The sequence below is a fragment of the Lactuca sativa genome, chromosome 8 (genome assembly GCF_002870075.4).
Source record: "Lactuca sativa cultivar Salinas chromosome 8, Lsat_Salinas_v11, whole genome shotgun sequence".
In the NCBI taxonomy this organism is placed as follows: Eukaryota; Viridiplantae; Streptophyta; class Magnoliopsida; order Asterales; family Asteraceae; genus Lactuca; species Lactuca sativa.
The window spans coordinates 140,891,262-140,914,932 of record NC_056630.2 but is presented as its reverse complement, the minus strand read 5'-3'; the positions used below and the strand labels follow the sequence as shown (position 1 = coordinate 140,914,932).

General features: G+C 37.1%; 1 protein-coding gene and 2 non-coding genes across 3 annotated transcripts; all 3 read left to right on the top strand.

Annotated features, from left to right (window-relative positions):
- Positions 1 to 1,723: 1,723 nt before the first annotated feature.
- On the top strand, positions 1,724 to 1,831 carry LOC111909859 (U6 spliceosomal RNA). The gene has a single exon (XR_002856366.1). It is a non-coding gene; the product is annotated as a U6 spliceosomal RNA (small nuclear RNA).
- A 1,039-nt stretch (positions 1,832 to 2,870) lies between these two features.
- Positions 2,871 to 2,976, top strand: LOC111909858 (U6 spliceosomal RNA). The gene has a single exon (XR_002856365.1). It is a non-coding gene; the product is annotated as a U6 spliceosomal RNA (small nuclear RNA).
- Positions 2,977 to 5,044: 2,068 nt separating this feature from the next.
- Positions 5,045 to 6,394, top strand: LOC111909856 (auxin-responsive protein IAA12). The gene is made up of 4 exons (XM_023905625.3): positions 5,045 to 5,550; positions 5,623 to 5,858; positions 5,952 to 6,048; positions 6,163 to 6,394. The coding sequence occupies exons 1-4, from the start codon at positions 5,174 to 5,176 to the stop codon at positions 6,236 to 6,238; spliced, it is 786 nt and encodes a 261-aa protein (XP_023761393.1). The 5' UTR covers positions 5,045 to 5,173; the 3' UTR covers positions 6,239 to 6,394.
- The last annotated feature ends 17,277 nt before the right edge of the window (positions 6,395 to 23,671 follow it).

The window sequence follows — 23,671 nt, the reverse complement described above, 5'->3', positions numbered from 1 at the left end:
TTATAAGGAAACAATTATCTTATTAATTGATAAATATCTTCAATTAGATCAAAAATATAGTCAAATATATCATATAATCGGATTAATATTGATCTAACATTATAATGTAACTATCCATAAGCAAAAACAGCAAGAAATCCCGGAATACCCTCCATCTGACGAGCCGACTCGTCGAGTCAGGCATGGACTCGTCGAGTCACCTTGGACTTGGCGAGTCCAGCCTCCAGAAACACAAAATTCAAAATTTTCAAACATATCAAGCATCAATACAATAGAAACCAATCAAGGCTCTGATACCACTGATGGGTTTTGGTCATAAGACATTTTATGTGCTCATACAAACCCTAATGCTTGGATCTAGGTTTCTCTATTGTACATGCTTTGAATCCAAGACTATAAACCCTAATTCTAGCATATGGAAATAAATATTAACATATAATTAGGTTTATGATATTACCTTGATTGTTATGTAGCAATAACAATCCCAATTCCTCCTTGAATTGACTTTGGAAGGCTTAGAGTCACAAGTGTCACTCCTCTAATGGCTTACAAACACCAAGAGCAAATGGAGAAGGTATAAAGAGAGAGGAGAGAGGTAGGAATTCGTCCTTAGGACTTCTTGGGAAGGCTTAGATGAATTCATGAGCCTTAGGGGGTTTATATAGGTGTAAAGATTAGGGTTTTAGTCCTTATCCTTATCTAGTTGCTTGCCCACCAAGCAACCATAAGATAAGTCTTAGAAACCCTTATCCTAGTCGAATTCTAAGGCATTATCTCCTTAAATTCGTTCACCCTATATTTAAGATAATCCTTACCTTATTTTGTAACTATCACATAATTACAATTCAGCCCCTCTAGTTTAATTAATTACACTTGATCACAAAATTAATTCTTAATTAATTATTGACCAATATTAATTAAACAAATATGATTTCTCCTTTAATATATTATTCTTATAACATATTAATAAATCATAATAACCTCTCTCTCTCTCTCTATTTATTTCTCCAATCAAGTTGCTTTGGTGAAGGCAACCCAAAAGGACCATGCACCATCGGGTCAAGTACATACCAAAATAGTTATGGACTTAGACACTAATCCAACAATGATATATGGTTTATTGGGGAACTCACTAAGCTTTATGCTTACTCTTTTAAGTTTCAATGTTTTCAGGTTATTTAAATGGAAAATGAAGAGTGTGGCGTGAATATACTCGCGTTGGTGTTCAATCTGCTTTGAAACTTCCGCTAAATTTATGATATAACTCTGATTTGATACTATTTTTTTATTATATTCAACAAATGGGTTTAATGTACTTTTGAAAAAGGTGGTTTTGGTGTTGTTTAAATATATGGATAATGACTTAGGAGGGTAATAAGGTTTCCAGTTTGTCCGTATTAGGTCACTAAGGTTTTTTTGTGCGTATTAGACCAATATGTTTGTTATTACCGTTTAGAAATAGTACTTTTTACCGGTTAAAACCGGTAAAAATGACTATTTCTAAACGGTAATAACAACCATATTGGTCTAATACGCATAAAAAAAAACCTTAGTGACCTAATACGGACAAACTGGAAACCTTATTACCCTCCTAAGTCATTATCCCTAATTTTAAAGACATTGAGAATATATGACCATCAACAGTAAACTACTTCGTTTAGAACTCACGTCGTCTCATATAACCTGCTACTCCTCTATATGGCGAAGCTCTTCATCTATAGTCGTCCCTTTGGGGACATCCGATAAAATTGGAACGATACAAAGAAGATTAGCATGGCCCCTGTGCAAGGATGACACGCACAAATCGAGAAATGGTCCAAAAAAAATTTTTAACCCTTCGTCGTCTTCTCTGGAACCTTCATTCCCTTTTCAAATGCTAACAGAGTTCAATTGCAATTCTTACGTTCCAGTAGTTCATCTACTGAAGTCATGATCAGACAACATGTAGATTCCATGGTCAGATTGATCTTCTTGTTGATGTCTTCAACCATGTGTGGCAAGTAAGGGTGATCTTTCTTTCTATAAAGTCTCCTTTAAGTTACTTTTCTTGTCATTAAGTTTCATGCTTTATAAACTTCCGTTTATGTGTTGTACATAGTTTGTATGTGTTTGTTTATGTGCTGATTTTTTTATTCATTTTGCAACTTCAGTTTCTTAGTTCATGTTGTGGTTTTGCTTTTTACAAAATAATTGATAATAGACATCCTCTACAAGTCCCTGTTGGTTTTACATTTTCATTCATTATCAAATGTAGACATTGATGGGAGGTATCAAAGTAAGATTGTTTTTGTACATATGGATGTGTTCATATAAACATTTAAATGACAAAAAAGAAGTTATTGATAAAATGTTGCATATTTATATAATGAAGATCATCAATCATATGAGTTTTTGGACTTAGAAGTTCTGGAAGGGTTGTGACATAAGTTTAAATGGAAACAACTATTTTCAGTTAAACAAATCAGTCACATTGATTAGTAATCATGTTTTCTAAATAATTAGAGTTAATGACTTAGGAGGGTAATAAGGTTTCCAGATTGTCCGTATTAGATCACTAATGTTTTTTTTGTGCGTATTAGACCAATATGGTTGTTATTACCGTTTAGAAATAGTCCTTTTACCGGTTTTAACCGGTAAAAAGGACTATTTCTAAACGGTAATAACAACCATATTGGTCTAATACGCACAAAAAAACTTTAGTGACCTAATACGGACAAACTGGAAACCTTATTACCCTCCTAAGTCATTATCCCTAATTTTAAAGACATTGAGAATATATGACTATCAACAGTAAACTACTTCGTTTAGAACTCGCGTCGTCTCATATAACCTGCTACTCCTTTATATGGCGAAGCTCTTCATCTATAGTCGTCCCTTTGGGGACATCCGATAAAATTGGAACGATACAGAGAAGATTAGCATGGCCCCTGTGCAAGGATGACACACACAAATCGAGAAATGGTCCAAAAAATTTTTTAACCCTTCGTCGTCTTCTCTGGAACCCTCATTCCCTTTTCAAATGCTAACAGAGTTCAATTGCAATACTTACGTTCCAGTAGTTCATCTACTGAAGTCATGATCAGACAACATGTGGATTCCATGGTCAGATTGATCTTCTTGTTGATGTCTTCAACCATGTGTGGCAAGTAAGGGTGATCTTTCTTTCTATAAAGTCTCCTTTAAGTTACTTTTCTTGTCATTAAGTTTCATGCTTTATAAACTTCCGTTTATGTGTTGTACATAGTTTGTATGTGTTTGTTTATGTGCTGATTTTTTTATTCATTTTGCAACTTCAGTTTCTTAATTCATGTTGTGGTTTTGCTTTTTACAAAATAATTGATAATAGACATCCTCTACAAGTCCCCGTTGGTTTTACATTTTCATTCATTATCAAATGTAGACATTGATGGGAGGTATCAAAGTAAGATTGTTTTTATACATATGGATGTGTTCATATAAACATTTAAATGACAAAAAAGAAGTTATTGATAAAATGTTGCATATTTATATAATGAAGATCATCAATCATATGAGTTTTTGGACTTAGAAATTCTGGAAGGGTTATGAGATAAGTTTAAATGGAAGCAACTATTTTCAGTCAAACAAATCAGTCGCATTGATTAGTAATCATGTTTTCTAAATAATTAGAGTTAATGACTTAAGAGGGTAATAAGGTTTCCAGTTTGTCTGTATTAGATCACTAAGGTTTTTTTTGTACTTATTACCGTTTAGAAATAGTCATTTTTACCGGTTTTTAACCGGTAAAAAGGATTATTTCTAAACGGTAATAACAACCATATTGGTCTAATACGCACAAAAAAAACCTTAGTGACCTAATACGGACAAACTTGAAACTTTATTACCCTCCTAAGTCATTATCCCTTAAATATATTTAAAAAAATTGGTTTGAAATTTGGGATTTGTTACAAGAAACTTATGATGTCAGAAGGATATTACTTTCATGATGCTGCTTTTTTTATGGTTTCATTCAATCTTAAGTTGATGCCTTAATTCAATCTCATCATGTTGTTGCTCTTATTGCTTACCAGATTTAACATCCCCTAATTTCATGACGAACTTTGGTGTTGTCTATTTCTTGCCTGTTTTTACATTCCCGGTAGAACCCTATTTCGCCCAAGTTGACTCGGAAAAAAGAAGCGAAATGTGTCTCCTTAGTCTTTACAATGCTGCTAGCGAGACCACCAATTTTCCAATACAGGTGAATCTTCCCTTGAAATCATTGGCTTTAGTTTCAAACCTGTGATACATTTCATTATATTTGGGAATTCCCATGTAACCCAAAAATTAAAATATGTTCTAATCAATTTGTTGGTCTTTTCTTACCTCATTATCCATTGTTTTTTTTAGATAAAGATGATGGGGATAGACGGACAATAGAGGATGCAGGAAAAGTAGGAGGTAAAGATGAAAATGTGGTGGATAGAGGCGGAAAAGGGTGGGTAAGGGTAACGATTGAAAGTTCCAATATAATAAAATGCTAAATGTAAAATACAATAAAATCGAAATAAAATGACAGGAGTAAATTGTTCATTTAACAAATGTTTAACCCTTATTTTTAACAAAGTTAACAAAAATGACTTTACCATTCTTTGATTTTGAACCATAAAAAACATCGGTGTAACAATTTAGAAAGATATTTTGAAAGTGTCACTTTCTAAAACCATATAGGCCAGTTGTGAAATTTTGTCTCGATTATTTTTATTGATTTGTCCTCCCTTTTTAAGTAATGTTTTTTTTATTATTATTTCATTTAACTTGGTAGAGTTCAAGAACAAATAATATTTTAGGAGCCTTTCCTGAATGAAATGACTAGCAGTACAGTATTGTATTGTATTGTACAGGCACATGTACATGTAGTCATGTATACATTGCATGAATAGTTGTACTTTTGACGAAAAAGGGAAATTCCGGAAGGCTTTCTTTCATGGCGGGGGCAGAGTGTCTGGTTCAAATGGAAACAAAGAAGTGTGTGTTTGTGCGTGATGGGGACTTGTTCCTATAAACCGATCATGAATTAAGGCGCACGAAGCCGACACACGGGTCCCACACCTACACCTACATCTACATCTTCCTCAACTTTCTTTCTTTGGACCTGTTTTCTTTCTCCTCTTCACCTTCAAATAGCTTCCTTCAGTTGCAACGCTCTTGACAAATGGACTGTAGTCTTGGCTTACTGTGTCGAATTCCCGGCGCCGACGGCTGTGGTGGCGGAGGAGGAGTGGCGTCGTGTGGGTCAATCGTGGCCATGTCAAATGACGAAGAGAACAACAGCAATAATATGGTTCTAGAATCTTGTTCATCGTACCAAGATGATAACGATGATGATGATGGTGGTGGTCTTGAATTGGGGCTAGGCTTGAGTATCGGTGGTGGATTGAAGACGAAGGAAGAAGGTTCTAGAATCTTGAGTGATAAAGGTTTCTCTTCTTGTTCGTCTTCTTCGTCTTCCTCTGTGAATATCCCCAGTTCCTCCATTGTTGGTACCAAGAGAGCTGCTGTTGACTCTATTTCATCTCCCAATGCTACCAGGTAATTAAATCTAATTTTTTAATTTCTTGTATCAAAAAGGATATCGATTAATGGGGATTTGGGTTCTTGAAGTGTGGTTGGATGGCCTCCGATAGGAAGAGCTCATCGGAATCCAATATTGGCTAACCGGATTAAGCCGGAACACGACGAGTTTAGTTCAAGACCAGTAAACAACGACATAACCAATGGTTATCTATCTGTAAAGGTGAACATTGATGGAACCCTAATCGGGAGAAAACTCGATCTCAATGCTCACACCTCCTACGAAACATTAGCTCAGACCTTGGAGGACATGTTCCATGGAAGTCGTAAGTCGAGCTTACGATTTATTCATCATAACCCACATTCATATTCATATATTGATCAAAATTTGATCTTTTGAAGCTTCCATTGTTTTGCAGTAGGATCCTCAAGATTATTCAACGGAACATCAGAGTTTCTGCTCACTTATGAAGACAAAGATGGCGACTGTATGCTTGTTGGAGACGTTCCATGGCAGTAAGCTTTCTGCCTTTTTAACCTCAGATTCCAGCACAAACGAACAAAAATTGTTTTAGTAGTATTTTTCTTTGACGATTGACATCGACTCTGTTTTTCGTAATTTCTTTTCAGGATGTTTCTTTGTTCTGTGAAAAGGCTGCGGATCCGCAGAGACACCAAATCAAACAGACCCAACAAGAACTCTTGATTTTTCGGTTGTTTACGTTACAAATGTTGCATGATTTTTTTTTATATACTTTCTTGGCACCTGGATCAGCTTCAAACAAGCATACAAAAGTTTGTTTCTTTAAGGATTTATTTTAATCTAAATTCTAAATCAAATCACAAAGATTTGTTTGTTTTTTTTGATGTTCTAACATACCACCATAAATTGAAACGTGATTGTATAAATTGATAATATATATATATATATATATATATATATATATATATATATATATATATATATATATATATATATATATATATATATATATATATATATATATATAGAGGTTTAGGTTCATTTCAGACCATTCTAATTTTGTATCTAATTTTGTAAGACCGTGAGACCAAATCTAAAAATAATTTTAAAATGCAAAATAAATGGAAAAATCCAAAAATTCTTTTTTTAAATATTATTTTCGGAACTTGAATTAACTAAAAAAATATAAAAAAAATAAAAATAAATAAAAAAAAAACTGTTTTTTTTTAAAAATACGTGAAATATTCTAAATAGAATATTACACTGACATATTCTAAAAAATAATTTTAAAATGCAGAATAAATGGAAAAATCTAAAAATTCTTTTTTTAAATATTATTTTCGGAATTTGAATTAACTAAAAAAAATAAAAAATAAATAAATAAAATCTATTTTTTTTAAATACGTGAAATATTCTAAATAGAATATTACACTGACATATTCTAAAAAATAATTTTAAAATGCAGAATAAATGGAAAAATCTAAAAATTCTTTTTTTAAATATTATTTTCGGAATTTGAATTAACTAAAAAAAATAAAAAATAAATAAATAAAATCTATTTTTTTTAAATACGTGAAATATTCTAAATAGAATATTACACTGTACATATTTTAAAAATAATTTTAAAATGCAAAATAAATGGAAAAATCAAAAAATTCTTTTTTTAAATATTATTTTCGGAACTTGAATTAACTAAAAAAAATATAAAAAAAATAAAAAATGCGCCTCACGGTCTCACAAAATATAGGTGGTCTCAAATGAACCTAACCCTATATATATATATATATATATATATATATATATATATATATATATATATATATATATATATCCCCTAATCTAATAAATAAGTAGATTTTTGCCAGTCATTCTCTAAGCCCTCCCCAATAGATTTTTCCCGCTCAAAATATCAAAGTGATTTTCCCCAAATGCCCTCTGCTTCAGCTTTAATATTGACGTTTGAATTGATATACAAAATTATCGGCAATCAGTTTCAAATTCGATAGCAAGAAATTAGCAATTTCATAGCAAGAAATAAGGAATCATAATCATATCTAAACTTAATCACCAACTCTTAAAAGGTAGATTCTCTCTTAAACCCTAATCCTTTTCTCGCCGTTTTCTTTCAATCAATTAAAATTTTCAAATCAATAGCATGAGATGGATGATTTTATCGACTTTAGGATTGGATGTTTAGGAATCATTAATGCGGCAATAACCCTAGCTTCAATGGATTATTCCGGAAAGCTTAATCATCGTAGAGATAGAATTATCAAGCAACTTTATGCACACAACAGTGTCACAGTTGTCGTCTGAATGTAAATCATCAGCAGCTGCTGAATGGTGTCATTCGGACCACGATTACGAAAGAGGTAAACGACGATGAAGGAGGAGGAGGAGGTGATAGTCCTTTAACTCCACAGTTGATTCCTCAAGATGATGAAGAAGACGAAGAACCAGATCTATACGGGGGATTATTCGATGATGAGCATACCAATATTTTCAAAATCATAGAATAGCTCAAAAGTTGACACCAGGTTTAATTCCTTTTTCATTTACCCATATGTGTTTTGCATCTAATCTATTTGCTAGGTTTTCTTTCTGAATAGTGATAAAATAAATAGGAAACATATATATTTTTTTTTTCTTTGTTTATTAGTAAGTGATGAAGTTTTTGAGCTTTGCTGGATTTCTTTGTTTATTAGTAAGTGCTAAGACTTTTGAAGATCTTCACTTGGTTGTTTACTGGATTTCTTTGTTTATTAGTAAGTGTTGAGACTTTTGAAGATCCTCACTTGGTTGCTCATTTGATTGCATCCTCACTTCGTGGGAATTTTACTACCATTTATAGTGCATGAATCTTGATTTCTTGCAAGTTTTGGTGATAACTGTCATCGATTACCAGTGGAGTTTGAGGGTACAGGCGAAGAGTCAAGATTACTTTAGGTAATTGATGAATATAGTAAAGAGAGTTTCAAATACATGATATCTTAATTTTCTCATTTTCTTTGAATTTCATTTACCTGCAGATATGCAATGATGCTAAATTCTTATGCTTTTTGGATATCCGCTTTTGAACTGTGAGTAAAGTATAATGTAACATCCCAAAAATACAGGCCAAAAATTTTGTTCTCATTATGTTATTACATAAAACCATATGTATAAAAACATTGATAATAACGTCTCATGTCAAAACCCAAGTGTCAGTAATTCAAAACATAGTATCATAAAACCATATCAGAGCATAATCCCCAAGGATATCATGTGCAGAAAACATAGTGTGATGCGCTGCGATCAAGCCGACTCCTTTCCTTTGAAAACGAGAACTTGAAACCAAAACTGTAAACCGTAAGCACAAAGCTTAGTGAGTTCCCCCATCATACCACATACCATACAATCATATAATGAACAACTAGGAGATACGGGCCTCACCCACACTCATGGAGATACGGGCCTCGCCCACACTCCGCTAGCTAGGAGATACGGGCCTCGCCCACACTCAACTATCTCTGAGATACGGGCCTCGCCCACACTCAGCTACTAAACCATAACATACAAGTATATACAATCATATACTGAACAACTAGGAGATACGGGCCTCGCCCACACTCCACTAACTGGGAGATACGGGCCTCGCCCACACTCCACTATCTCTGAGATACGGGCCTCGCCCACACTCAACTACTATCACATATATCATAACACAAACATACTATCAGACATACCTGGGGTGTCCGAACTACCCTTCGGTCCTAACAACCGAACTTGGAGACTATTCCCCTCCTACTACCACTATCACATATAACATATCATGCCAGCATATAAACATATCATCACATACTGTCAGACATATCTGGGGTGTCTGACCTACCCTTCAGTCCTAACAACCGAACTCTACTACTATCACATATAACATATCATGCCAGCATATAACATATCAGGTAGTAGCAAACCTAGATGATATCACAAAGACAATCATCTAACATACAACTCCTACTGGTGGGTCGGCATTGTGGCCGTAGACCCACCGCTACTGGAAGGTAACTCACCTCACACTGCTGAAGTCCCGAAGACACAATCCCACACTTGCTGAAGTCCCGCAGACTCGACCCCAGCTGCTGGCTGACAGATTCCCGAACTGTCAACACCAAAATAACACCCAATTAATAATTGGGTCCCAATACATAACCATACGTACATTCTTTGGGTAATTACTACATTACCCCTCGCTTGGCTTATTCAAGCCCAAGGCCCAATCCGTAGGCCCAAAGTCAATTAGGAATCAAAGCCCAACACATGGCCCAATTTTCCAAATTGGGCCTAGGCCTATACATGGTCTCATTCTAAGGCCCAACATCATATAATCATTAAGGCCTAAGCTATGGCCCAATTTTCCAAATTAGGCCCAAGCCCCATACATGGGCCTTACCCTAGGCCCATTAAATTACTCTAGACCATTTGCTTGATCTTGGATAGTCCATTTAATAACCCAAATTATCAAGGCCCAATAGAAAGGCCCAACAATAAACCCAAGTGAAATTAGGGTTTCACATAAAATGATGATTAGGGTTAAGTTTCCTACTTAACCCATTAAGGACTTAATCCATTAAGCCCATTATCTCTTAGATTAATCTTTGCCAAAGTTTATTATTAAATATCTCAAGTTATTAAATAATTCTTGTGTGTGTGACCCAATTAATTCTTAAAGTTTGGTTTTCATTGGCATTAGGGTTTTCCAATCCAAATATTAGCTCACTTATCAATTTGTTGGCCTCTTATGTCAATTAGGGCTTTATTGGGCCTATTAAGCCCACTAAAATCTTAATAAGCTCATTAGGGTTTTATTGGGTCCATTAGAGTCCATTAAGCTTCATTGGGCCCATTAGAGCTCCTTTGAGCCCATTATGGTTTCAAGCACCCCTCCCAAACGAATCAACTCACAAGGCAACCACACCGCCACCCGACACGGCGGCCGGTGGCGGCAGCCACCACCTCATGGTGGTGGTTATGAATTTCTTTCCATTATTCCATTTTTTACATTTTACACTGCCAATCTGATTAACACACGCACACACCCTAATCTAAATAAAAACACACACACACACACAACCACCTAGTGGTGGCCGGCGGTGGCGTATGGCGGCAGCCTTGCGATTTCCGGCTAAACAAAGCACCAACAACACCTATTAACACCAAATGATTGACTGAAGCTAAGGCACACATGAAATACACACACACACACACCATGCATCGCCTAACAGCAGTGGTTGGCGGCAACTTGATGGAGGAATCCCGGAGGGCGGCAGACGGTGGCGCAACGAAGTGACCATAGAAACAAAGGTAGCGGCGGCGCGACGACGATGGCTGGTGGCGTCTCGACGATTTAAGGAAGAAGGAAAAGACGAAGTGAAGCAGCAGCTCTAGCGGCCGACAACGCTACAGCTAACAGCGGAGGATAACATGGTCAAACACAACGACCGCAGCTTTCCCCGATTGCACCGACGACGGCAAGTGGCGATATCCGTCCTCGTCGGTGACTTCCTCTTCTACAGCAACGGCAGCAACCGCAACGCTGCACGATCCGACGATTGGTTTCAATGGCGACACCGGTTGGCTAGGAGGCGTCGGCCGGACATCGCAGCAATTGGAGTGGCGGCCGGAGGGACAAGGTGTAAAGGTGGCGGCTGTTGGGAGAGATGACGGCTGCCTCCACGTTTTTGGGTTAGGTTTTTGGTAGCGATGTTCTAAACGGGAAGGAAGGACATCGGGTTTAAATCCCGCTCCTCTCAAAACTTTGCTCCTAATACAAGTTTAGTCCCTCCCCATAGGATCCTTTTCCAATCAAATCCTATATTTACCCATTAAACCCCCAACATTAAAAATTCATTACAACTTAGGTACGAAATTTACCAATTTCACCCTTGCTTCCATAATTCCTCACAAATCCGATCCCAAGTTTACCAAACAGCCCCTTAGCCTCAAAATCACTTCAAATGAAGTCCTAGAAGTTACCATTTAGTCCCTGCCTTCATAATTACTTACAATTTAAATCTGAACTTACATTTTACCCCCGAATAATCCAACTTATGACATTTGGCTTCCCAAAATCAACACCTTGCTATATAATTATAAATTTTAGGGCTACGAGTCATCCATTAATTAATTTATTTGTTTAATAAATAAACGGGGTTTTAAAACTCTCCCCCACTTAAATTAGATTTCGTCCTCGAAATCATTCCTTACTCGCCCAACCACTCTAGTAGCATGCTCACCAACTTGGGCACACCCTGGCCTTCCCAGGGTAGCCATGACCAATCCTCATAAGGCCCTACAATTTGTAGATGAACGAATTTCTCGCAACAAGGTAACATTTACTCGATCTGAATTTGTTGTCTCGAGATGGTCTGAATCCCTGGAAGACCACTCATACTGAATTATTATCGTTGGACCCAATCCACTTTATCCTTCAACCGGCTACTCAATTTCTGATAACTCGAGGTTCCCATTATAAAATAGGATCACCGACCTAATCATTTCTGTAGATCACTTGTACCTGGCCAAGGCCCAGATACTCCTGCTATGAGTGACTTGTCACTCTGCAGTAAACCAGTTATTCCATGTGTACTTGCAACCTAAGACACAAGTACTAATACTTCCCAGACGCTAAAAATTCCCGAACACTGAACTGCCTGATGCAGTATGCTGCCACATGGCCACTTACCAAAAGCTACCGAGACCTCCTGAGTCTCAATTCGTTCGCCAATCCTCTGAAATACCGAGTTTCCGCCCAGCTGCGAAACCCAAGGACTCCCACTTAGTCGTCTCACACTACTTCTAAACGAAATCTTTCTTTGGAACTAGATGCGACTAGTTATCATGTCATTGTGGTTCTAACAACCTCCTAATCTAACCGATCAGGTCCATGCATTGCATCCTGTCATCATCCAATCCAAGAATAAAAGTGATCGCTACCTAACCAATGGTAGCCTTACATCACCAACGCCCTTACGTAGTCCATTACTTCCCTGATCTCATAACTATAGTGGCGTTCCTACAGTCTTATCACTGGCTCAATCAGATCTAATCCATCTGGGTAATACCGAAATCCAACATGGAGATTTCCATATCTTCACTGCCTCACCCGAACTGGTGGGTACTACTGTTCCTTTTGTTGGATTAGTGTCTAAGTCCATAACTATTTTGGTATGTACTTGACCCGATGGTGCATGGTCCTTTTGGGTTGCCTTCACCAAAGCAACTTGATTGGAGAAATGAATAAAGAGAGAGGATAATATGATTTATTAATATGTTATAAGAATAATATATTAAAGGAGAAATCATATTTGTTTAATTAATATTGGTCGATAATTAATTAAGAATTAGTTTTGTGATCAAATGTAATTAATTAAACTAGAGGGGCTGATTTGTAATTATGTGATAGTTACAAAATAAGGTAAGGATTATCTTTTATATATGGTGGACGAATTTAAGGTTGGAAAGCCTTAGAATTCGAGTATGATAAGGATTCAAGGGTTATCTTATTGGTTGCTTAATGGATAATCAACTAGATAAGGATAATGACTGAAACCCTATCTCTACACCTATATAAACAACCCCAAGGTCATGAATTCGTGTATCCCTTCCCAAGAAGTCCCAAATACGAATTCTAACCTCTCTCCTCTCTCTATATACCTTCTCCACTTGCTTATGGTGTTTGTAAGCCATTAGAGGAGTGACACTTGTGACTCTTTGCTTTCCAAGGTCAATTCAAGGAGGAATTGGATTGTTATTGCTATATAACAATCAAGGTATGTTCTTAAACCTATTTACATGTGAATTCTGATTTCCATATGCTAGAATTAGGGTTCAAAGTCTTAGATTCAAAGTATGTACAATAGAGAAACCTAGATCCGAGCTTTAGGGTTTGTATGAGCACATAGGATGTCTTATGACCAAAAACCCATCAGTGGTATCAGAGCCATGATTGGTTTCTATTGTATTGATGCTTGATGTAACTGAAAATCGTGTTTTGGCCTCACTGTTCGACCTGACTCGGCGAGTCACTCTTGGACTCGGCGAGTCAGCCCTACTCGGCGAGTTCCAGAGGGTGACTCGGCGAGTCGGTGCGTCAGATAGTGCTTATCTCGGGATTTCTTGCTGTTTTTGCATTGGGATAATTACCTTATCATGTTAGATTAATATTAATCCGATTATATGATATATTTGACTATAATTTTAATCTAATTGAAGATATTTATCAATTAATAAGATAATTGTTTCCTTATAAGATAATTGATTAATTATTTTGAGTAAATTGATAAATTGTTTTGCAAGAAATCATTAAATAAATCAAATATGGATAATTATGTGATTAAATGTTAATTTGAATTATTTGATCCTTGTTGTTGTGAAAAGTTTCATATTTGGCCCTTTAGGTTTTATAGTTTAAATTTGAACCCCAAAAGTTTTGTTGTTTTGAAATTTAAATAGTTGAAACCCTAATGTTTTGAAAAAAAGGTTTCAAAACTTGCCCTCAAGTTTTGGAATTTAAATTTTGATTAAATAGTTTAATTTTGATGCATATTTAAATTCTAAACCCTAATGTGTTGAAATGTTTCAAAACTTGCCCTCAAGTTTTGGAATTTAAAAGTTGATTAAAAGTTTAATTAGGAATGTTAAATTCTAAAACTCTAAGAAGTTTTGAAAAGGTTCAAATCACACCCTTATGGTTTTATTAATTATTTAAGGTGTATAATTAAAAGAGGTTTAATAAATCCATAAAAGTTTAGGTTAACCATTTAATAGATTAAAAGTGTAATTGTTAAAGTTAACCACATAGTATTTTAAAAGTTATAAAATACACCCTATACTATATATAACATTAAAAGTCTAACATTATATATATGTATGAGTAAAAGTCAGTCTTACCGTTAGTAGGCCTCATTCACGAAGCTGGTCTATAAGGGGTGTTTAAGGAAATTGCCTATAAAATGGCGATTGAATGGGTATCCACTCTTACCCACCGCACTCTTGACTAGTGGAGAGTCGTTAGCTGAACGGGTAGGATAGGACGAAACCTTCCATTATAAGTATAATAAATTATAAAAGTAACTAAATGTTTTTCAAAATTCCCAATCTTAGTTACTTAGGCAAAAGTGAATTGATGCAATTCCATGAAATTACACTTTGTGCCCTTGCGAAGACGTTAGTGGAGCGTGTGTGGTTTACCGGCACACTAAATGGTTCTAAGCAAAGGTAGCAAAGGGTGACTCAATGTTTGTCATAGTTCGGTGGAGCGTGTGTGGTTTACCGGCACATCGAATAGGTGACCGTAACATGTGAGGGCACCATGTAGTTTGCATGGTTATTCACACCCGCTTTGTGATCCTCGGCATCCCAGTCACAAACAAGAGGGGCATATCGAGATATAAACATGTCATTGAAAGTTCAATGTATCTCAAAGGATCTAGGAATTTTCATAGATTTAAAACTTAAATTTCTTTTTCGTTTTTCATGGTGGAAATTAGTGAATCGTCATTCACTTACCTTCAAATATTCTGCAATTAGGGTTACGGCATCCCTCTCCCGAGTTGTAGAATATTGTGTTGGGTCCTAGCCTTGGAATTTCATTTGGGTGATTTACCAAGGACTCAATCAATCAACTAACTTGAATTCGTTTTCTCCCGTATTGTAGATGTCAAAGTTCGACAACTATGGTTTTCCCAAATCCCGTGGAACAAGCTTTCCACATGAAGATGGTATTCCACGATTCAATCGAGGAACAAGAAATCATGCTTCACTTCCTCCTCCTCCTCCAATTATTCTCCCTAACCCACAAGATTGTAAAATTGAAAGGTTCAATATCACTCAAGCCCTTTTGGCAAGTAAACATAAAGAAGGAAAGTCGGTGTGTGCACACGTCCTAGGGATGAAGTCGCGCATTGATAGACATGGGATCCGTTGTTAGTGAAGAGATGGCTGTTGATTGGGTTCTTCAGTCACCTCCCAACTCATATAGTGAGTTCGTAAGAGAGTACTATATGACGAACCACAACGTGACCCTTATAGATCTCACCTATATGCTTATTGCTGCCGAATCAGCAATGGTTTGGCGCAATAGAAAAGCAAGGTTGATTGGTGAATCTGCCTTCAAGAACTCTATGGATATAGACAATGGCAATGAAAGACATGCAATGATCGAAAAGTTTGATCATAAGAGAAAGGCGATGTCTGAAGTAGTTCCATGTGTTATTCCAAAAGAGTCAATTTGCTTTTATTGCCAAGAGAAGGGGCATTGGAGACGAAGTTGCCCTAATTACCTAAGAGATCTAAGAGATGGGAGAGTCAAAGGTATGACTGCGCTTCAGGTAAAATCCACTATCTAACTCCATTAAGTTCCTATTCATTAATTCTTAATACATAATGTAATAAGATTGCATTTGAATGTTTTACAGGATCGGTGAAAAGAAAGGAAGCTTGGTGAAAGAGCAAGATGAATCTAATCACAAGGAATGGATCTTGATCGCATGGACTTGAAGATTAGATTTTGAGCTTAGATAGTTATGATAGAGTTGTTAGAAAATTTTCTTTTGAAATACATAGTTTTCAATGGATTTTGCATTGTAAGGACAAATGTTTTCCGCTGCTTTTATAAATAAAATAAATTTTTGTTTGACTTATTTATTTATTTATTTCCTTGCAATGAAATCGTTATGAAAATTGGTGTTTGCATATTTCTACAACAAATGGATATGATTCTTATTTATGGTGTTTATGGAAAAGTCAAGAATTTACCAAATAGGGAGAGTTTTCTCATCGCCCAAGTTTCAATTGGACAGAAATTTGGAATCATGCAACTTGGATGCACGATGAATGAGAAATTTCGTATTTGGAAATTAGACTAATTCATTGACAAAGTGTCAAGTGAAGGACTAGGAGATCGAGTACACAAAGTTGTGTGTTGATCAAAGTCCACCACAAGAGTAACGAGATATTCGACATGATTTACTAAAGATTTAGTAAATATGATTATGCTTATAAGATTAAGTGTAATTCTGAATTGATTGAAAATGTTTAAATCAATAGCAGAACGAATAAAAAGAATCAAGTAGGCAGAAAGATAAAAGTTTCTCCATTCTAAGAAGAAGGGAGAGTACCTTTTATGCTTTATGATAGGTCTTAATGATTAAGAACCATATCTCAATTGATCCTCTAAGTGAGTCTTGGTACAATTGTATGTCCAAGAAGAGGAATAAAAGATTGAAGAAATGGTTAAATCAAAAAGTCAATCATACTTCGTTCCAAAAACAAGTCTTAAAGTTAAGATTGTGGCATTGAGTGAAAAGGTATTAAGAAGGTTTGTAACTTTCATTAAATGTGGAAAGTTGTGATGTCTTGGATAAGACAAAGACCAACTAGGACCAATTTATGAAGTGTTTTGATAAAAGCTACACTAACTCTTGAATATTTGTTTGTCAAGAAATGGTTATTGACAAGAGAACCTTATATGTCAAGGAGTCAGTGGGAGTCTTAACTGTCTTGAAAGGTTTCAAGAACAAATCAAATAAACCTTATCGATCATCACTAGCACACGAGTTGAGGTTTACAACCTATCGTGTTGACATTATTTTGATTATGTGCCAATCCAATCGAGTTAATTATATATGTGAGTCCTATGAGTTCTCATTTGAATGCATAAAAGGCAAGGACCTTGATCAATGGAAAGTACATTGATAGGAAAAGGTGAGCTGCTTAACTACTTGGAAGACGTGGTGGGCAGCTGTGCTACCATAAGGCAAGAAATCAAGATTAAGAAAGTTCGATCCATATGAGTTTGAATTCGTCGTAAACTTTGTTTTTGACAAATTCACATGGATAGGAACATATACACCATTTAAATCTAAGTGTCATAAGATTTCCTCCTTCATGAAAATGATTGTGAGGAAATGCTTTCACTAAGACAGATTTTAAGAAGATAGTGATTGTAAAATTGCATTCTCGAATTCAATTATGGTTACGGCATCCCTTTCCATAATTTGAATTGTGAGGTTTGGCAATTAGTCTTAATTGTTTAGACACACATATGAACTATCGAAGGCAAAGGTGTATAAGTTCAAGAAGCATTGATAAAGGATTATCAAAGCACTAAGTATTAGAAACATGAACTTAAGAAATTCAATAAGTATTGTTTTCTGAAAGTTAAGATGTTTATGAATACATGTCGAAGCTAGTGGGAGCATAAGTGTTATGTTTTATAATAATCATCATGATAGTGGGAGCATAAATGTTATGATTGTATGATTATTAAGGAAAGTATTGCAAGGTTAGCAATATTAATTATAGAAAACAAGAGTCATACTTTGCAAAGTTGTAAGAGTTGAAAGGTTGTTTTACTATAATTAAGGGAGAGAATATTATGCTTCATTTCAAATCTAAAGGATTAGGTTGAGAAATGTTAATAAATTTAGTCAAAGGTACATAGTGTGTTCTTAAAATTTCGATTATGATTACGGCATCCCTTTTCACAATCCGAATTTTGAGAACATAGCAAATAAAACATTATGCGTCGTGTCCCATACGCTTCGGGTATAGGATCGATTGCAAATGCTTAATGTTTGACCATTCTAAAATTTTCCAAATGTCGAACGCATTTAGAGGGAAAAGGGACTAGAATTGGTTTTGACTAAAATAATCAAACAACTATCAAAGGACAATCCAAGTTCGACGAAGATTGGTCGCTTGTGAGTAGTTGGAAGTATAGTATTGGAAAATATGGAAATATTTCCATATTGGATGGACCGTATCGACATCATTACGAATAGATAAGATTCTATTAAGAATGAGTTGTCATATGGAACATATGGAAGTGTGTCCATATTGGGAATTGAATATTGAGAAATCTATGACTAGATTAGACACTTCTATGCAAAAGGATGTTCAAAGAATGTACTTTGAGTGAGAGACATCACGTCTATGGAATTGTCTTGTAACAATCTCTGATAGAGGACTTTGTAATATCATTGGCAATAGTCTTTGTGACTTTGGTGCAGTGACATTACGAAAGGATAGTTGCATAGAATGTTAGAATCTAGCATATTCTATAAGTAGCAAGAATTTGATATTCTTTGACTTATGAAAAACGGATTTGGAGTTGTGAAATGAGAAGGATTGGAAATGTGTTCAATGTGATCTATTTCACAAAGTAAGAACCATAGGTAAACATTGTGTGCATGCTAGGAGCATGGGACAAGTGTTGTAATTCAAGTAAGAAGTTGATTACCCGAAACGACAAATAATGAGTAATCAATATGGTGATAAATAAAAGGTGTTTTATTTATGCTCAAAGGTTTGAGGCCATATGGGATTAGTATTATTCTTGTGTTTCACATTTGCATGTTTTGACTTCCAGAATAATTGAGTTTGTTAAGAATAATCGAATTATTCAAACGGGCCACAGTCGTTCATATGTTGGAAGTAGATATGAATGAAGACTGTCATGAATTGGTGTGTGGATTGTCTAAAAGAGTATTAGACATAAGCAAATGTTTGCTGCAACGTTCATGAGTGCTTATGAATGTGATTTGAGCATTGGATTAGACCCACGCTCGCTTGGATCACTCCATGAATTGTATCACGAGTGATTAGTGAGACGATAACATCTTATATTCTTGAAACCGAGATGTGTGAGTTGTATCTTGCAAATCGGTTGCACATTGATAATATGTAAACGCACTAGTAACTTGGTGTTATAAAACATATTGTTGTGTGTAATTCGGTGGGTGAGTGCAAGCAAGCATTGTATCAAAGTTTATCCGTTCCTTTTATTCAAAGTAGAATAAAAGCGATATCTTTGGGCCCCTCGATGGTTTAGTGATGACAAACGTAAATGCTCGGCCGGGCTAGGGCTAATTTGATTTGTTCAATTAGTCTGTCGTCATAAATCGGAAATCGAGATATAGTACAAAGAGAATGATTTGAAATCATATCTCATATGATATCTAGAATGGAGGAATATATGATCCCTTATCTAAGGACACGCGTATTTGATATGATCAGAGTTGACAGCGGCTTTGGAAAGCTACGATTGCAGATCGGGATCCGAAGTCATATGCAGAATAGTTATTAGACTTATCCAAGTGGGAGACTGTTGGATTAGTGTCTAAGTCCATAACTATTTTGGTATGTACTTGACCCGATGGTGCATGGTCCTTTTGGGTTGCCTTCACCAAAGCAACTTGATTGGAGAAATGAATAAAGAGAGAGGATAATATGATTTATTAATATGTTATAAGAATAATATATTAAAGGAGAAATCATATTTGTTTAATTAATATTGGTCGATAATTAATTAAGAATTAGTATTGTGATCAAATGTAATTAATTAAACTAGAGGGGCTGATTTGTAATTATGTGATAGTTACAAAATAAGGTAAGGATTATCTTTTATATATGGTGGACGAATTTAAGGTTGGAAAGCCTTAGAATTCGAGTATGATAAGGATTCAAGGATTATCTTATTGGTTGCTTAATGGATAATCAACTAGATAAGGATAATGACTGAAACCCTATCACTACACCTATATAAACAACCCCAAGGTCATGAATTCGTGTATCCCTTCCCAAGAAGTCCCAAATACGAATTCTAACCTCTCTCCTCTCTCTATATACCTTCTCCACTTGCTTATGGTGTTTGTAAGCCATTAGAGGAGTGACACTTGTGACTCTTTGCTTTCCAAGGTCAATTCAAGGAGGAATTGGATTGTTATTGCTATATAACAATCAAGGTATGTTCTTAAACCTATTTACATGTGAATTCTGATTTCCATATGCTAGAATTAGGGTTCAAAGTCTTAGATTCAAAGTATGTACAATAGAGAAACCTAGATCCGAGCTTTAGGGTTTGTATGAGCACATAGGATGTCTTATGACCAAAAACCCATCACCTTTCGCGTTCTAACAACACGCTCATGCCATCTACCAACCTAGTGAATGCTACGGCTACACCCGTAGACTTACAACACTCTATCACTATCTAGCTGCTAGCGAATGCTACGGCTACACCCGCAGACTTACAACACTCTAACACTATCTGATCGCTAGTGAATGCTACGGCTACCCATGTAGTCTTACAACACTTTCCATACTATCTGACCACTAGTGAATGCTACAGCTACCCCCGTAGTCTTACAACACTTCCCAAACCGGGTCGAACACGCACTCGACCTAACCCTCAACTGAACTCGAGTCCTAACCGGAACTCTAACCTGGTTCCCGAAACCTGCTATCACGTGACCCCACTGTATCAGTACTGCATTCATGCCCATGATCAAAGCGTCACAGTAAACCACAAAATCATCTACACCCTCTGGCAGGGTGAGAATCGGTGCCTCGCACGACCAATGTCTGAGAGTCTCGAGGCTGCCTGCTGTTCAGGCCCCCAACAAAAGGTCACCGACTTCTTGGTTAGTCGGGTCAAAGGAACCACAATCTCGGAGAAGTCCCGCATAAATCTCCGGTAATAACCCACTATACCCAGGGAATTCCGAATCTCAGATGGAGACCTCAGAATCTCCCACTGCTTCACGGCCTCTATCTTGGCCGAATCAACCCTTCTGGTTGATAAGGTGGCCAAGAGATTGCACCTTGCGCAACCAGAACTCACAGTTGGAGAACTTTATAAAATTCTCTCCCCCACTTAGATTCGACTAAGTCTTCACATTACTTTAGAATTGAAGGGTTACCAATCCTTCTCACTTTCTAATATCCCACTGATGACAACCTGTGTAACGACCCAATTTTCATGACCAAAAATTTTGTTTTAAAAACATTACTTTAGAAAATATTAATAACTAAAAACATTGTCTGATCAAATCATAACACAAAGTGAACCATGTCTAAAAGCCAATTCATACATTCAATCAAAATATCAGAGTACAAATCCCAGTGAAGCTCGTAATGCGGAAACCGGAGAGTGTGTGTGTGACATGCTGCTACCGAGCCGGCTCCTTTCCCCTAACTGAGGAGGTACCTGAAACCAAAACTGAAAACTGTAAGCACAAAGCTTAGTGAGTTCCTCCATCGTACCACATACCAAATAATCTCATAACATACATATATCGTCAGGCATATCTGGGTGCCCGACCTTCCCCTTCAGCCCTCTCGACCGGACATTGCCTAGCATATCTGGGTGCTGGCCTCCCCTTCGGTCCTTTCGACCGGATACTGCCTAGCATATCTGGGTGCTGGCCTCCCCTTCGGCCCTACCGACCGGACACTGCCTAGCATATCTGGAAGTTGGCCTCCCCTTCGGTCCTACCAACCGGATACTTCGGGGACTATCTCCCCTTTATTGTCACTAGCACACAGCATCATAACATACTGGCACACAACATAACGCAAGCAATACCTAGATGAATATCACAGAGACAAACATCTACAAATAACTCCTACTGGTGGGCCGGCATTGTGGCCGTAGACCCACCGCTACTGGAAGGTAACTCACCTCGAAGTAGCTGCTGATCTGATCGGGAACTGACTGCCTACTGCTGCTGTTGCTGCTCCGGAAATCCTCCGGCTGCAATTCCCACAACATACTCAATCAAACACTGCTCACTGACCTTTGGGTAAAATGACCATTTTACCCCTGACCACGCCCTAAGTCAAAGTCAGAGTCAACTTTCAGTTGACCCGACTCGCCGAGTTGGCTTTCCAACTCGCCGAGTCCCTACCCAAACGACTGCCCTGAATCCCGATCCTACCCGTCGAGTTAGGCGACGACTCGACGGGTTTACCTTCTTAACCAATATTCAAGTCCTTCATCGTACTCGCCGAGTTGTATGAACAACTCGTCGAGTTCATCTTCATCCGATGAACACTTATGCTAAGACTCGCTGAGTTGTATGAACAACTCGCCGAGTCTGTTCTTGATCTAAGGAGATTGCCTTGAACTCGCCGAGTCAGGGCATTGACTCGCCGAGTACCTCCATAGATGAGTTTAGCTTCCGACCCACTGAGTCACACCCCGTGACTCACTGCTCACTCGACACTACGAAAAGGGGACAAACTTGGAGACTCACGAACAGACTCGCCGAGTCACATGAACGACTCACCGAGTCGTTGCCATGCACCCACTAAATACACAGATTTGCTCGATTCCAGTCCATGCCATTCATAGATCTGGACTTCTAGGACACGAATCACACGTAAAGTTTCCAACTTTACGTGTGGATATTCACCAATATGGATTTTAGGGCTCAAAATGCCTCAAAAGGGTAGATCTAGGGTGAACAAGCAACATGGGGCCATAAAGCTAACAGATCTGAGCTCCTGGAGCTCAATCTTGCCTAGATCTAAGAGCAAATCAGCCTATTACGAAGTAATTTGCACATACAAACTTGGGGTTTGGCTCAAGAATGACTTACATGAAGTAATAAGCATAGAAACAGGGGAAAAACGGATTATACCTCAAAGGAACTGTTGAAAGAGTGCAAAGATGCATGGATTCCTTTCCTTCCTCTTGATCTACTTCTCCTTTTTCCTCAAAACCTTCAAGAACACACACAATAGCCTCAAACTCTCAAGGAACAAGCTTAGAACGAGGGTTGGGAGCTCTGGGGAGAGAATGGGGGCTGGCCTGGGCGGATAAGTCCTTTAAATAGGGTGCAAACCCCTGAAACTTAGGGTTTCATCCAACAGCTGTGACTCGCCGAGTCCAGGATATGGACTCGCCGAGTCGCCAACTTAAACGTGTCCCGGGTCCCGCATCCACTCGGCGAGTCAGACCTATGACTCGCCGAGTCCAAGGATAAAAGAAAGGAAATACTCAAATAACATTTACGTACCATGGACCGGGTGCTACAACCTGTTCCTGCGAATGCTTACGTTTAATCGCCGATTAAACCTTGAGATCTCCCATCCTCAGAAGTCTCGATGAGTACTCTTGAAATCTGATCCAGTCTGACACCTCAATCCATTTAACATGCTATCAATTGAATACCTTAATCTTCACTCTAGCTGACGAATCCTCGTTCCCACTGCCAATCTTGCAGTACCACTAAACTCTAATCGAACACAGCCCATGCGAAAACACAATTCTCTTGAACATCCAGTGACCAACCACTTATGCATCTAACACCCATGACTGGCACTATCCTCTTC